Source organism: Salvelinus sp. IW2-2015, linkage group LG31 (genome assembly GCF_002910315.2).
Source record: "Salvelinus sp. IW2-2015 linkage group LG31, ASM291031v2, whole genome shotgun sequence".
Classification (NCBI taxonomy): Eukaryota; Metazoa; Chordata; class Actinopteri; order Salmoniformes; family Salmonidae; genus Salvelinus; species Salvelinus sp. IW2-2015.
The window spans coordinates 14,090,558-14,106,293 of NC_036870.1; the positions used below are offsets into that span (position 1 = coordinate 14,090,558).

At 43.1% G+C, this 15,736-nt stretch overlaps 1 protein-coding gene across 2 annotated transcripts in view; it reads right to left on the reverse strand.

The window, feature by feature from the left end:
• The window catches only part of LOC111956165 (immunoglobulin superfamily DCC subclass member 3-like), a 50,908-nt gene that overhangs the window by 30,522 nt on the left and 4,650 nt on the right, over positions 1 to 15,736 (reverse strand). For both annotated transcript variants that reach the window (XM_023976616.1, XM_023976615.1), the window contains exons 2-6: positions 5,041 to 5,352; positions 3,264 to 3,408; positions 2,876 to 3,006; positions 2,369 to 2,506; positions 1,595 to 1,753 (exon numbers count right to left, since the gene is read on the reverse strand). In XM_023976616.1, the coding sequence (XP_023832384.1) occupies positions 1,595 to 1,753; positions 2,369 to 2,506; positions 2,876 to 3,006; positions 3,264 to 3,408; positions 5,041 to 5,352 (885 nt within the window). The remainder of the gene's footprint in view (positions 1 to 1,594; positions 1,754 to 2,368; positions 2,507 to 2,875; positions 3,007 to 3,263; positions 3,409 to 5,040; positions 5,353 to 15,736) is intronic.

Genomic DNA, 15,736 nt, shown 5'->3' on the forward strand with positions numbered 1-15,736 from the left:
ACATGGATGGGGAGAGCCTTAACAGCTGGGTGCAAAGTAGAGTAATTTAAATGGATTATAGGGGTGAAGGGATATATGGAGATCTAGTTTACTTTATAGGTCATATTATTCTAGCTAGGTATTAGGTAACATTTTGTTGCTATAGGCTACATTTTGTTTTGGTATTAGGTAACATGTTGGTAGCTAGGTATTGTAACAGTTTGCTAGCCGCTAGCTATTGTAACTAAGTAAGCAAAACTTGTACAAACCAGAACGCCCATAGGGGCAGGAGCTTGAGGCAGCTTTATGTACAAGTACACCCACTGGACAGGACGCTAATCTATCGCAGGTATTGTAACTAGGTTTTGTAATAAGTACTTAAAAAGAGCTATATTTGGCTAGTTCATTAAGGAAAAGCTAAGGATATTTCAATATATTGATTGACTTTGAAAGTGCAAATGCAATGTTAGATAAATTACATCAACATCAATATATTGCACATATCAGTTACATATTCAGTGCCGATTATCGCTTCCAGAGAGGCAGGAGAGGAAACACATGATTACATTCTAATATAAACTTATCAGAGGGGTTGGGTTAAATGCGGAAGACACATTTCAGTTGAATGCATTCAGTTGTACAACTGACTAGGTATCCCCCTTTCCCTTTCCTTTCCATAGTTGTTTACGGTAGGGCAATTTTTTTCCTATTATGCTGTTGGTCTCTCACATTAACCAGAGGTGCTGTGACCCTTGTGTGGTCCTTAGTATAATGAGAAACACTTAGGATAGCCAATTAAAATGGGGGTAATGACAGTTAGAAATATGAGGAGGGTGAACGTATGGACAGTTGCTGGGTGATGGATGGGCCTTGTCACTGAGGTAGTGGCAGCAGTGGACACACACACAAAGTCCAGCTGGAGACTAGCGTCAATGCTTAATTACAAGTGGGAGCCCGGGGTCTCTATCACGCCAATAGTGTCACAAAAAAATAAATAATAATCCCATTCCCACCTTACCCCCTTCAAAGCTCTAAGGGGGACAAAGGTGAGGTGAGAGGGTGGAGCTTGAGTATCAACTCCTCTCTCAGAAACACACCCCTTTTCCTTCCCTTCCCTGGCAGAAGTCATGGCCAAATTCAAAACAGGTTAATGTGATGAGGTCAGCCAGTCCCAAAAGCCCAAAGCCTACACCCACACACCCCCACCCCACCCCACCTTCCGGACATGAACCCCCCTCCCCCATCCTGCGATCTTGTGTATCCGTCAGTGTCCTGGTCAGTTGTCATGATCATTGGCAAAGGCTCACTGTGATATGGAAAGGCATTCTTGGAGGATATCACTTACTGTTTAATAAATTCCTAATGAGTTATTGAAACTTTACTGTGATTCAGCCTTCAGGCTCTGCCTTTTAGTGAGGTGAGGCAGGTACAGTATTACCATTTTCAGACTCTTGTGTTGGCCTAAACCGTACTCTGATGGCTCAGATATTTTATTTTCACATCACTGTACCAGCAACATTGGTGGATGCTAAACCAGGCCAGCTCAGTACAGCTTGGCTCGCATTACTTCTGCACAGTAGTCGGAAAAGGGTATAAGTGTTTGGAGGAAGCTCACCTTGAACCACCAGTCTTCCCAGCGCGGTACGCCTCATCCTGGTCCCGGGGCGGTTGGCGGCGCACACGTACACCCCCGAGTGCTCCAGCGACACGTCCGAGATCATCAGGTTTCCAGTGCCCAACACCTGGATGCCCTCCACCCCGATGGAGCGCCCATCTGGAGAGAGCACACAAATGTACACACACACACACAAAGGAATAAGACATAGACCAACATAATACAAAAAACACAGGGTTCATACAATTAAAATCAAGTTTGTTTAGCAACAAAATCGACACATGCACAACTATGTGGCAAAACGGGTTTGGCTTAGATTGTTGACAAGAACTATACTATATTCCGTCTCCAATGTTTATTGAAAACATAAATACATTGTTACAGTGGTTGGTTAGCTTGCTAGCCATTTTTTGTCATGTTAGCATAGGCGTGACATCAGTCAAAACACCTTAAAACAAGGCATGGTATCAAGAACAAGAAAAAACGAACTGAAACAAGCCATTACGATTCCACACATGACAGCTGCTTGTCATTGTTGTTAGCTATCTGGCCATACAGATTCGCAAAAACAAAGGCCTTCTGCTCCATTGAAGCATGTGCATCGTTTTCATGACGTTCTCAGCTAACCCGTCTATAGAGCAACATAGTGCATAATACGCAGAATAGCTGATACAGAGATCAAATCATTGTTTAGCTGCTAGCATTAACTCATCTGAGTATGGTAGAAATTAAGGCCATTGTACGCTATTCTGATTGCATGAGAACAGTCGTTACCCAGCCTGCTCCAGGAGACGATGGGCCGGGGATTCCCTGTGGCGATGCACTCCAAAATGGCTGTCTGGTGGACAGTGATGGTCAGGTTCTGGGGCCCAGAGAGGATAACTGGCTCCTTGTAGATCCTGGAAGCCCCACCTATAGAGAAAGGAAAAGGACACAAACACACACACAAAGAGAGATAAGACACTACCGTAAGACCGTTTCTTCAGCTGAGTAAGACCATGTTCATACTTTGGCTTAAACCTATAGGACTTTTAACACGATTTGTGTGATTAGCATAGACATGGTCAGTTTAGTATTATTTAGAGAGTGTCCCAAACAACTAAAATTATAGATAAAAAAGCAACATGAACAATCCCATTGGAACACTATAGCCAGGTCCCTCTAATTATATGATCTATATTGTAAGGGCTGGTTTCCCAGACACAGATTAAGCCTAGTCCTGGAATAAGATGCGCTATCAATGGAGAGTCGCCATTGAGCAGTGGGATCATTCCCACTCACCGGTCACATTGAGCACAGCCTCGTGGCTGAAGCGTGTGTTGGCGATGTTGGAGGCCACACAACGGTACCCCCCGGCGTCGAGCCGCCTCACACCAGTCACCTGGAGGATACCCATGGGCAGGAGAGTGTACCTAGACAAGCGAGGGGGAGGAGTTGAAAGAGGTGTTAGTGCCCACATACAGTAGATGTGACATAGTTGATCTGAGAATTTAAACGTTAGCTACTTTTTCAAAATGCCTATCTGCAGCAAGGTAGTTACATCGCTAATATGGCAAACTCTCTTGCATGGTGACGGCAAGCGCCAAGTTAATTTGCAATCATCCAACAATAACCCATTTCTTTAGATGTGTGAGTGAGTGTATAGACCTATATATTAGTATGACGATACCTGTTGTCGGTGGTACTGAGTGGGGTTCTGTCCCTCTCCCAGGTGATGTTGGCCTCAGGCACACTGTTGACCTGGCACTTGAAGCGAGCCACACCGCCATCYTCCACTGACATGGACTCTGGGTGGGTATGGAACTTAGGGAGAACTAAGGAAGAAAGAACAACAAAACATATATCCCCATTTAACATTCATTGACCCAGGTTAGTCTCATTGAGATAAAAGCTATATTTTGCAAGAGGAGACCTGGTCCAAGATATGCAGCAGAGTCAACAATATTATACAAAAATATAAACATTAAGAACACCTTCCCCCCACTTTTGCTCTGAGAACTGCCTCAATTTGTCAGGGCATGGATACTACAAAGTGTCAAAAGATTTCCACAGGCTCCAATGCTTCCCACAGTTGTGTCAAGTTGGATTGATGTCCTTTTGGTGGTGGACCATTCTTGATACACACGGGAAACTGTTAAGCGTGAAAAGCCCAGCAGCGTTGCAATGTGTTTATCTTAAATCTTGTCTGAACACTATATGTTTTGTGTGTGTGTGTGTTTTGTGTATGTCCACGTGTCAGTACACTTAGTGGGGTGTACCATTCATCACCCACAGTGACTCAAATAAACAAAAGAGATGAAAGAGTCTGAGGTGGTCTCAAGTTGCCAGGTATGCAACTAAGGTGTTCTCAACATGGAGCATCATTTATAACAGAGTCTATAGAGTCCGAGGGGGTCTTGGGTTGCCAGGTATGCGACAAAGTTGTTTACAGTATGGAGCATCATTAAGAACAGACTCTTACCTGTTTTGACAGAGGGGACTACATTTAGTGATATCCTATCGATAGGACAAAAGACATGCTTTGACCTCTCCACAGTTTTTATGACTTTTGTAGACTTACCCTGGAACATTCGCTGCTGGTTCTCTCTAAATCACATTCAGAAGGGAATATTATTGACTAATCATGTGTTTGTGTAGCCAGGCTACACATTGAACATATTACTAATTGTAAAGCCTCATTCACATTACCCATAAGCACTCCGTTACGTTGCGCCGGATGTCATGCATTTCAATGGGCACGTCCACAACAGAGTGGGATTGCAAAGTAACTAAACAAAACATGTATTATTTCCTGAAACMATATATTTATCCTGCCTTGAATGAAAAGGTAATATTTTGCAATCTCCCAAAATAAATCTCTAACGAGAGGGCTCTCCACCATCTTGCGCTACACTTGTTCGTTCAGTAGCGGGGCAAGACTCCGTCAAGATGAAGTATGGAGTAATGAAATACGACACAATGTGTACAGGGCATAAGAGTGTTGGCAAACCACACTCAAACATATGTGATTATTCAAGGCTACTCTAAAACTATAATGTAGATGTATTATGTAACTCTTATATTTTCCCCTTGACTGAAAATGAAAGCATAGTTTTGTTAATTGTAAAATGGCGCCTCGGCCATAAGTCAAGATGTGTAATCTTTGTATTGATATAGTCTTTAAAATTAGTTATTTAGCTACTGTATTAGCACCAGTAGTGATTGGCAGGTGGAGAACAACAATCTCAGCAAGTGCAAATTAACAATTTCCCTTTATACTCAATACTATGCTATCTTGTGTTGTGTATAGATAGATAGGTGAAGTGTTTTCTGTGTATTGTATGTGCGTTGAGTGTTGGACATCCCCTCTACATAAGTGACTGTTGTGTAGGCGACTGGTACATACTGTAGGTCACCATTACATAAATGACACTAGGTAAAACAGTATGTAAGGGAGGGAAACTCACATGCAAGCTGAACCCGGGCCTTGCGGCTGACCAGCATGCCAAAGCGGTTCTGGGCGGCACAGTCGTACTCTCCAACGTCCGTCTCACTTCCGCCTCTCTCTAGTCGTTTCTGGAAGCTCTGAATGAAGAGGGTCCCATTGGGCAGCACCTGTACCCGCTCCTCCACAACCACGGGCACCCCGTTCCTGCGCCACGTGATCGAGATGGTACCCTCGCCCTCCACCCGGCAGTCCAGCATCAGCGGCCGATCCCGCACAGCGATMACGTCACTGGGCTCCAATAGGAATGCCAGCTCCTTGGCACCACCTACATCTAGAAAAGGGGGGAAGAAGATCATTGGCAATTAGGGTTGAGAACATCAGTGTTGGTTCATTTTGTAGACCAGTACAGCAGGGAGAAATGATGTCATGTAGTCCAGGATGAGGAGGATAATACTGTGTTTATTATTGTGAACACTGGTGATGCAATTGCATGTGTTTATCTAATCACCCACTATAAGTCAATTCCCAAAAGAACTCAATGTTGGCTATGTAGTTTACCCATAAAGTACCTTTCAACCCAATCACTATAAGATGAGGTAAGGGGGACAGACCAGTAAGGGAGCTTGATAATCGGACCTTATGGGACAATCTAGTAAACGAAAAAATTCAAACTGAACTTGTAAACTACACCTCACAGCACTTTGTACTGACTGGGGCACTGAGCATGTCATGGCTGGAGCCTTGCCTGTCTCTAATCCATTCATACACCAAGTTTCCCGTCCTATGCCCTCTGTATCTGTGTTACCAAGCAAAGACGTAGACACAACAACACAGAAGGGGACCAGAATAGAGACGGACAGCCACGTTCGCCCCAGGGGCGAACTCTTCCAATCCCAAAAACTGCATTTGACACTCTACACCGGCCAACTGATTGATGGCTGTGTTAGTTCTGCATCCACAAGACTTTTACCGAAACCGGCCACAATAATAGTACCAAATGCCGTGGAGTCATTGAGCCAAGGAGGGTAGGAACAATGGCCGAGATGGAGGCAGAAGACTAGCAAGGGTTAGTGGGGTCAAGTTAGGAGAACTTCTATTAAACCAAGCACAGACCGATCCCTAAGAGGTTTTAAACAAAGCGCAGACCGGCGACAATGGCGTAGTGACGACACTCATACTTGTTCTTACCCCACCTCCTAACAACCCCTAGAAATTCTCATCACCATAAACCAACACACCCCTCTATGGGGGCCATCTGCCCCTCTAATTCCCCCCCGCATCCCTGCATCCTTTTCACCAAGGCTCCGGGGTGACTTTCCCATGCCACTGAATCACCCCATTCCCCTCTCGAAGTTGACCCCGCCGACACGGCAAGTCTTCTCCATTTTCTTCATCTTTTTGGGGGCAAACAGACTCAAAAACCCCTGCCCCACCTTGACCCCTCGAGATGGCCGCTCCCTTTCTCCCAGCTGTTGAGGTGGGGAGGAAAAAAGGAGTGAGAAAGTGACACACCCTCAAAGCCCCATGCTCTTGAACTTGCATGATGAGATGCACCATCAAGTTAATGGAGAACTTTTGCATCCATTTATCAAAACTATAGCGAACTCCCCCCCTTTCTTCTCATCTACAGAGCCGTCCCCTCCTCCCTCTGACCGCCACCACAATCACATCACACCTTCACACCCTTCCATCCAGCACCTGGCAAAGCTGTGGTCTCACATCCATGACTTTTGCCCTTGACTTTAATTGTAACAACAATGTTCTCAAAAATCCTCTCTTCATCCTCTTCTTTCCGGTGACCACTCCACTTGATTAGTGTCCTCTGTGCAAACTTAATTTTACAATTTCATATAAATTGTATTATTTAGCCAATTTTCCTTAAGAACCATGGACTTCTATAGTTTAACAACGGGGTATTCTCTCATCCTAACATCCACATTAAGCCGAAACTTCAACTACCATTTCAAACCCTAAAACAACCAAAACTGGTTCATCTCTATTGAAGGCTATGCTATGGCTTTTAAATGTGCCTGTATCAATGTTCTATTCCAGGGGTATTCAACTCTTACTCTACAAGGTCTGCAGCCTGCTGGTTTTATGTTCTACCTGATAATTAATTGCGCCCACCTGGTGTCTCAGGTCAAAATCAATCTTTGATTAGAGGGGAACAATGAAAAAACACAGTGGAACTGGATTCAAGGTCCAGAGTTGAGTTTGAGCACTCTATCAAATGGCATGTGTGCCCCATCTAAATACGTAAATAGTGCAAGTCAATCGTTTTTTACGATATACTTACTTACTTACTTTATTGTCCCCATGGGTAAATTGTGTTGCAGTGTCATATACACGTTTAAAGTGGCATTTAAATAGAAAACAAAATTGACAATAAAACTTTCATAACAGTTACATACCAATAAAACATTTTTTTTTAAAGACTAGCCTGCTGGCCTTACTGAGTCGAAAGGAACATTAGCCGGAGCTATTTAAGAGGGATATCACACCTGGCACAAATGATTGTCTAGTTCTGTTAACATATATACATCGTATACCACACTATTGAGCAGAGAATATGTTACGGAGTCTGTTGACGCATCTCTTGATTGCAGCAGGACAAATACTACAAGATATCTCATAACCTTCAGGACTGATTTTGACTTTATTCATAACATATACAGATAGATCTACTGATTCTGATCCTACAGTAAAATTACAATCTGTTCCTTGTGATCATGTTTGCAAGTATAGAAAATTGTTATTGTGCAGGGTTGATCACAAGTGATCTGCTGGTTGAACAAGGTTGTGAAACAACCAATCAAATCAGAGCATATTCAAATTAAATCCTCTCCAACATAGCCCAGTCAACCATGACCAAACTTCATCCATAAATGCATCGCAGAGCCATAAGCCATTCCCACAGCCTGAGATGACAGCAGTCCTTTTCTCCAACACACCCTGATAAAGGTTTCAGCTTGTCCCTGTGACATTGTGACATCCACCTGGTAAATAATTGCACCCACCTGGTGTCTCAAGGCCATCCACATCGTTGGGACAGCAGTGGAGAAGGTGGATAGTTTTAAGTTCCTCATCGTCCACATCACGGACAAACTGAAATGGTCCACCCACACAGACAGTGTGGTGAAATTTGGCTTGTCACCTAAAACCCTCACAAACTTTTACAGATGCACATTTGAGAGCATCCTGTCGGGCTGTATGACTGCAAGGTACGGCAACTGCACCGCCCACAACCACAGGGCTCTCCAGAGGGTGGTGCGGTCTGCACAATGCATCACCGGGGGCAAACTACCTGCCCTCCAGGACACCTACAGCACCCGATGTCACAGGAAGGGCAAAAAGATCTTGAAGGACAACACCCACCCAAGCCACTGCCTGTTCACCCCGCTATCATCCAGAAGGCGAGGTCAGTACAGGTGCATCAAAGCTGGGACCGAGAGACTGAAAAATAGCTTCTATCTCAAGGCCATCAGACTGTTAAACAGCCATCACTAACATAGAGTGGCTGCTGCCTACATACAGACTTGAAATCATTGGCTACTCTAACAAATGGATTTTAGTCACTTTATTAATGCCACTTTAATAATGATGTTTACATATCTTGCATTACTCATCCCATATGTATATACTGTATTTTATACCATCTATTGCATCTTGCCTATGCCGGTCGGTCATTGCTCATCCATATATTTATATGTACATATTCTTATTCCATCCCTTTACTTAGATTTGTGTGTATTGGGTAGTTGTTGTGGAATTGTTAGATTACTTGTTAGATATTGCTGCACTGTCGGAACTAGAAGCACAAGCATTTCGCTGCACTCGCAATAACATCTGRTAACCATGTGTATGTGACCAATACAATTTGATTTGATTTGATCAGAGAGTCCCTGCATCTGCACCCATTATAATGAGTTAAGTCACACCCAGCAGATGTAGCAAGGGGTAGGGTGGGGTGTGGGTGTTCTCTAGCTCAGCTGGCTACAGCCCCGCACCCACCTCTACTACCAGCTCCCCCTCCCTTATAGGGGTTTTAATGAAATTCAGGGGGAATAAATAAGAATTTGTTCTTAACTGACTTGGCTAGTTAAATAAAGGTTAAATAAAACGTTTAAAAAATGGGGGACTTGCGTCACATTCTGTGGCCAAAGTTATCGAACACATGGTGTTGCAAGACATTAGAGGCCAATGTCAATCTTGACAATATAGGGGTGTGGGGGAAGGGGTAATATGATATGGGGTTGTGAACGACAGGGTAAGTGATGTATAAGATACAGGTGGCTATTTTATGTTATTGGTGTCTGTGATATTGATAAACATTTGTATCGATCAAGTGTGGGTTCTTCTTCTATTTCTGAACCACAAGGTCAATATCAGTAATGATGTCTTCCATTGCAAAAAAATGAACTGATGTACTGTTAGGAGACAGCCCTGGCCAAAGAGTATATAAAAAGGAACAAATCCCACAAACTGGAGAATGAAGACATTACTTTTACTTTGGACAGAAGGGCACCTCTATTCTAAATGTGACTTGCCAAGCCTTAAAGGAAAACTTCACTCCAAAACGATATATATATATWTTTCCGTTAGTCCACTGTTGATAGAGTCACAAAATATTTGTCAGCTGTCAAGTCTTTCATCTTGCATCCTCATGATGATGTGGCCGGTGACACTTTGCTTCTTGAAAGTCCAATATCTTGAAAACTTGACTGCTGACATGCAAAACATTTTGAGAATGTTTCAACAGTGGACWAATGAGAAAAATACCAAAAGATAGATTTTGAGTGGATTTTCCCTATAAGCTTCTATAGGTCCAAAATGGCAAAGTCAGGTTCCAAGTTTAGCTCAGACCAATATATCACATACAACAGACAGTACCTTACATTACCAAAATTATGTGGACACCTGCTCGTCGAACATCTCATTCCAAAATCATGGGCATTAATATGGAGTTGGACCTCCCTTTGCTGCTATTACAACCTCCACTCTTCTGGGAAGMCTTTCCACTAGATGTCAGAACATTACTGCGGGAACTTGCTTCCATTCAGCCACAAGAGTATTAGTGAGGTCGGGCACTGATATTTGGCGATTAGGCCTGGCTCGCAGTTATCCCAAAGGTGTTCGATGGGTTTGAGGTCAGGGCTCTGTGCAGGCCAGTCAGGTTCTTCCACACCGACCTCGACAAACCTTTTCTGTATGGACCTCGCTTTGTGCACGGGGGCACTGTCATGCTGAAACAGGAAAGGGCCTTCCCCAAACTGTTGCCACATAGTTGGAAGCACATTAGAATCGTCTAGAATGTCATTGTATGCTGTAGCGTTAAGATTTCCCTTCAATGGAACTAAGGGGCCTAGCCAGAACCATGAAAAACAGCCCCAAACCATTATTGCTCCTCCACCAAACTTTACTGTTGGCACTATGCATTCGGGCATCGTAGCGTTCTCCTGGCATCCGTCAAACCCCAATTCCTCCGTCAAACTGCCAGATGGTGAAGCTTGATTAATCATTTCAGAAAACGCATTTCCACTGCTCCACTGAGTCCAATGGCGACGAGCTTTACACCAATCCAGCCAATGCTTGGCATTGCACATGGTGATCTTAGGCTTGTGTGTGGCTGCTCGGCCATGGAAACCCATTTCATGAAGCTCCCGACGAACGGTTCTTGTGCTGACAGAGGCAGATTGTTACTCGGTAGTGAGTGTTGCAACCAGACGACAGACGATTTTTACATGCTATGCGCTTCAGCACTCAGCGGTTCAGTTTTGTGAGCTTGTGTGGCCTACCACTTCATGGCTGAGCCGTTGTTGCTCCTAAACGTTTTCACTTCACAATAACCACACTTGACGAACTGACTTGTTGGAAAGGTGGCATCCTATGACGGTGCCACATTGAAAGTCACTGAGCTCTTCAGTAAGGCCATTCTATTGCCAATATTTGTTTGTGGAGATTGCATGGCTGTGTGCTCAATTTTATACACCTGTCATCAACGTGTGTGGCTAAAAAAGCGAATCCCCTAATTTTCCACATACTTTTGTATATATAGTGTATACAGTGCCTTCAGAAAGTATTCACACCCCTTGACTTTTTCCACATTTTGCTGTGTTACGGCCTGAATTTGGTATCACTGGCCTAAACACAATACCCCTTAATATCAAAGTGAAATGTTTATTTTTACAAATTAATAAAAAATGAAACGCTAAAAGTATTGAACCCCTTTGTTACGGACTAAATAAGTTCAGGAGTAAAAATATGCGTAGAAGATACATAAAGTTGCACAGACTCACTCTGTGTAGAATAACAGTGTACCTTATCTTTATACCCCACACATACAATTATCTGTAAGGTCCCTCAGTATAGAGCATTGAATTTCAAACACAGGTTCAACTACAAAGAAAAGGGTGGTTTTTCAATGCCTCGCAAAGAAGGGCACCTATTGGTTGATGGGTAAATATATTTTTTAAACCACACATTGAATATCCCTTTGAGCATGGTGATGTTTTTAATTACACTTTGAATGGTGTATCCATGCACCCAGTCACTAAAAAGATACAGGCATCATTCCTAACTCAGTTGCCGGAGAGGAAGGAAACCGCTCAGGGATTTCACACTGGTGACTTTAAAACAGTTACAGAGTTTAATGGCTGTGATAAGAGAGAACTGAGGATGGATCAACAACATTGTAGTTACTCAACAATACTAACCTAAATGACAGAGGGAAAAGAAGGAAGGCTGTACAGAATAAAAATATTACAAAAGGTTGCCGGAAGGTTGCTGGATTGAAATCCCGAGACGACAAGGTAAAAATCTGTTGTTCTGCACTGGAGCAAGGCAGTTAACCTCCAAAAACTGCAACCTGGGCACTGATGAAGTCAAATAAAGCATCCCCCTGTACCTCTCTGATTCAAAGGGGTTGGGTTAATGCAGAAAATACATTCAGTTGTGCAACTGACTATGTATCCCCTTTCCCAATAAGGCACTTTACTTTATGTCCTGAATACAAAGCGTTATGTTTGGGGAAAATCTAACACAGCACTTCACTGTGTACCACTCATCATATTTTCAACCATGGTGGTGGCTGCATCATGTTAAAGGAGTTTTTTTTTATAAAAAGAAACGGAATAGAGGTAGGCACAGGCATATCCTAGAGGAAAACTGGTTCAGTCTGCTTTCCAACAGACACCTTTCAGCAGGACAATAACCTAAACCCTAAGGCCAAATATACACTGAAGTTGCTTACCAAGGCAACATTGAATGTTCCTGAGTGGCCTAGTTACAGTTTTGACTTAAATCGTCTTGAAAATCTTTTAAGAGTAATGTGTATTGACTCAGGGGTGTGAATACTTATGTAAATGCGATGTTTCTGTATTTATTTCTCAATACATTTGCTAAAATGTCTAAAGACATGTTTTCATTTTGTCATTATGCGGTATTGTGTGTAGATGGGTGAGAAAATGTATTATTGAATACATTTTCAATTTAAGCAAACACAACAAAATGTGGAATAAGTCAAGAGGTATGAATACTTTCAGAAGGCACTATATCAGTATAATAGAGCAAAATATTTGAGATATATGGCTCTCTAAGATGTGTTCAAATGGCTAGGCCTCAACCCAACTTTGCACTGAATAGCCACGATAATAATATGCATCTCTATAGCCTTTCTGCATTAGACATTGCTTCTTGACGCATCAACAAAGAGATCGATCAGTGGTCCCCTTCTTTTGTATGCCAATAAACACATACACATGGCCCTAATCTGGGTGATATGATGCCTTCAAGGCAGCAATGTAATCACTATGGCCTTGGCTGCTACATATTGCTAGCTAGTGACAAGGCAATAGGGTGCTAGATTAAGGCCTTTGAAGTTTGCCCACATGTGCTCTCTCTCTGTAAGATTACCAAATGTTGATCCAACTATGCTAATCATCCACTATAACCTATGTGATATGTTCTTATATTGATGTGGGATGGAGTGCTCAAATTAGAGGATTAATCCAATTTCAGAGGTGGAGGGTCCGAAATTAGTTTTTTCTTCTTCTGAGCAGCAGGGGATCCCCCACCCAGTCCCCATCCTGGAGGATGCGACCCTAACCCTTCAGGGGCCATGAGAGAGTTGGAGGAGAGTTGATGGAAGGGGGGAGTGGGGGATGGAGGGGACAGCTTGCTTCCGGCCACCAGGTCTGCCCCGAACCCCCACTCACTTGGGAAACCATTGTCTCCTAGGCCATTGGCCCTGAACTTTACAGGCTATTGTAATGGAGGCCAGGGATCATCTTAGCCAGCCACCCACCCCTCAAAAAGAGAGGGAGAGTGAGTGAAAGGGGGTCCTGAGCGCCTGAGCACCCGGGATAAGGCAAAACCTACGCAAATCCCCTCATTGATTGCGTTACGCCTTCCTCTCACATAGCCTTACCCCGCTCTCTCTTTATCTATGTTTGAGTGGCAGCCAGCTACAGCTGCACTGTGACTGAAGAACCAGTATATTAAAACTGAGCCTTGGACCAAACGTACATACAAAGTGRTATAGGCTTTAATAAGGCAATAAACAATCTATTGAATGGACTTGGATGGAGGGGTTGCCTGAGAAACTCATACTTTACAGGGCTGTTAAAGAGCAATGAAGTGTTGGGGCAAGGAGAGAAGATTTGGTCTCACATTAGTAATCAGGTGGCATATTCGAGGCATCTACTGACACTATTGGCCTATGTTTTATAATCAATAGCGCATCAACATGTAGGCTGCACTTGTGCTGAAAATGTCTAAAAATAAAATAAATAAAAAGTTTGGTAGTGCTTGACTTAAAGCCTGCAGGCATAATGCTTTATAACTTGATATAACTTGTTATGAGCTTTTATAATGTCTGATAATAAGTCTTGCAATATCTTATGGTAAAAAAATGCAAATTTAAGAAAAGTGCATTGTGACTTTCTTTGGCTACTTGGTTCACAACTGATTATAATTTCAATTTCTGTGGCCAAAAAATGATTAAAAAACGTAAGAAAAGCTATTGAAACTCCATCCTTCCTATCTAAAAAGTAAACCACGGCTTTTTGTGTSGGATTACAAATGTATGCTATGCACCTCTCCCCTCTTCTCCCCCATTAGATCCATTAAAGCAGTGAGGGATCCGGAGTAAACAATGGCTGAATGCGGAGCTAGGGAGCTATGGAGCTTGTGGGAGGAATCCTGAAGGAACAGGGTCTGGAAAATGGGAATCGCTGGGAGGCGTGAGACTCAGTGCCCTGCAGCTCGCCCCTTTGTCTCGCTAATGGGAGTTAAACTCTCTCCCTCGCTCCGAGTCCGCCGCCTCCTTTTAGTGGTTATGCAAACATGCTATTGTAGCGGGCTACGAGCTTGCGAGGGGGGGGGGGACACACCCAAGTCGCCCAAGTCTTTTGTTTAAGGATTGATCGTCATTAGCTGGCATATGCCAAGTTCAAAYTGGAGTAAACACGACATCACTGTTTCTGATGTTGAGGAGGAAGCTAAGCATGTGCCACCCATGTTTGAACTCCTCCCTTATAAATGGCAATGGGGGGCAATTAACTAACACTGCATGCAAATTGCTGCACTGCTTTTGATTGTAATGGACACACCATATTATCCATTCATCCAGTTCATTGGGAGAAAAAAACAATGAATCAGCTATTTTTGAGCTTGGCTTTCTTAGTTGTGGGATTGTTTTCATACCTGGAGACCTTAACAMATTTAACTGGCAGCCTTACATTTGATGCTATTTGTGTGTTTMGATCAACTACAAAATCCAGGCTCAATTTAAAACACCTCCACTCCACCTCAACACAAAGAGCCATGAATTTTTTATTATTTTTTATTATTGATCCTCTCAGTTCTGATTGATATCACCGGAGAAGGTCACCAGAGGTCAAAWAGCAGAATTGACCATCTGCATTTGTAGATTGGATTGTTTCTGATGGGGATGGACAAATACACAGGTCTTAAAAGGACCTGAACAKATTTCTGCCAACTCTAGACCCCTCTTAGGATCAATAAGAAATCATCTCCAATGCAATGGGGAGGAGACCTTACTGCATGCCCTCTTGTTTTTAATCACTGGGATGTGGGCAAGCAGAAGGCGACACAGCCAACAAGGAAATCTCATTAAACAAAGAAAGGCATTGTGGGCCATGGTGGGTCCTCCTAGGACATAACACAATAATCTACAAAAAGGGCCCTATCTTGTAAGGTCCTACCACACTGGGCCTAAAGGCTTTCGACAAATCAATCTACTGGTATACCTGCAGTATCTGGGTGGTGATCAGCAGGGCACACTGTAGAAAAACGCTTTGCAACGGAAAACAAAAACAAGCTTTTCTTATTGGATGAGTTCAGATAGTTCCTGAAAGTTCGGCCCAGAGTTTGAAAACTATTGTCTGATCATTGACAGGGTCACTAATACTTCTATTCGCCTTCTCCATGTCTGAATGTCTGTTTGAATTGGACACTGGCTAAAGTATTTAGAGCCTCTATGGTAATTTTGAGTATAATGTCCTCGTTTTTGGGTTTGATACCACAGTCATGACCACTGGATATGGTTTCAGAAAATTGCACCAAGCAAGGTACACTGTTGGTACCACTACAATTGTCATTGATATGTCTGTACTTTATTTACCGACACGATGGGTTGGGACTTAATGAAAATCTACAATGATGCAGCCTTTTAATTAAAAACACCAGCTCCTCTG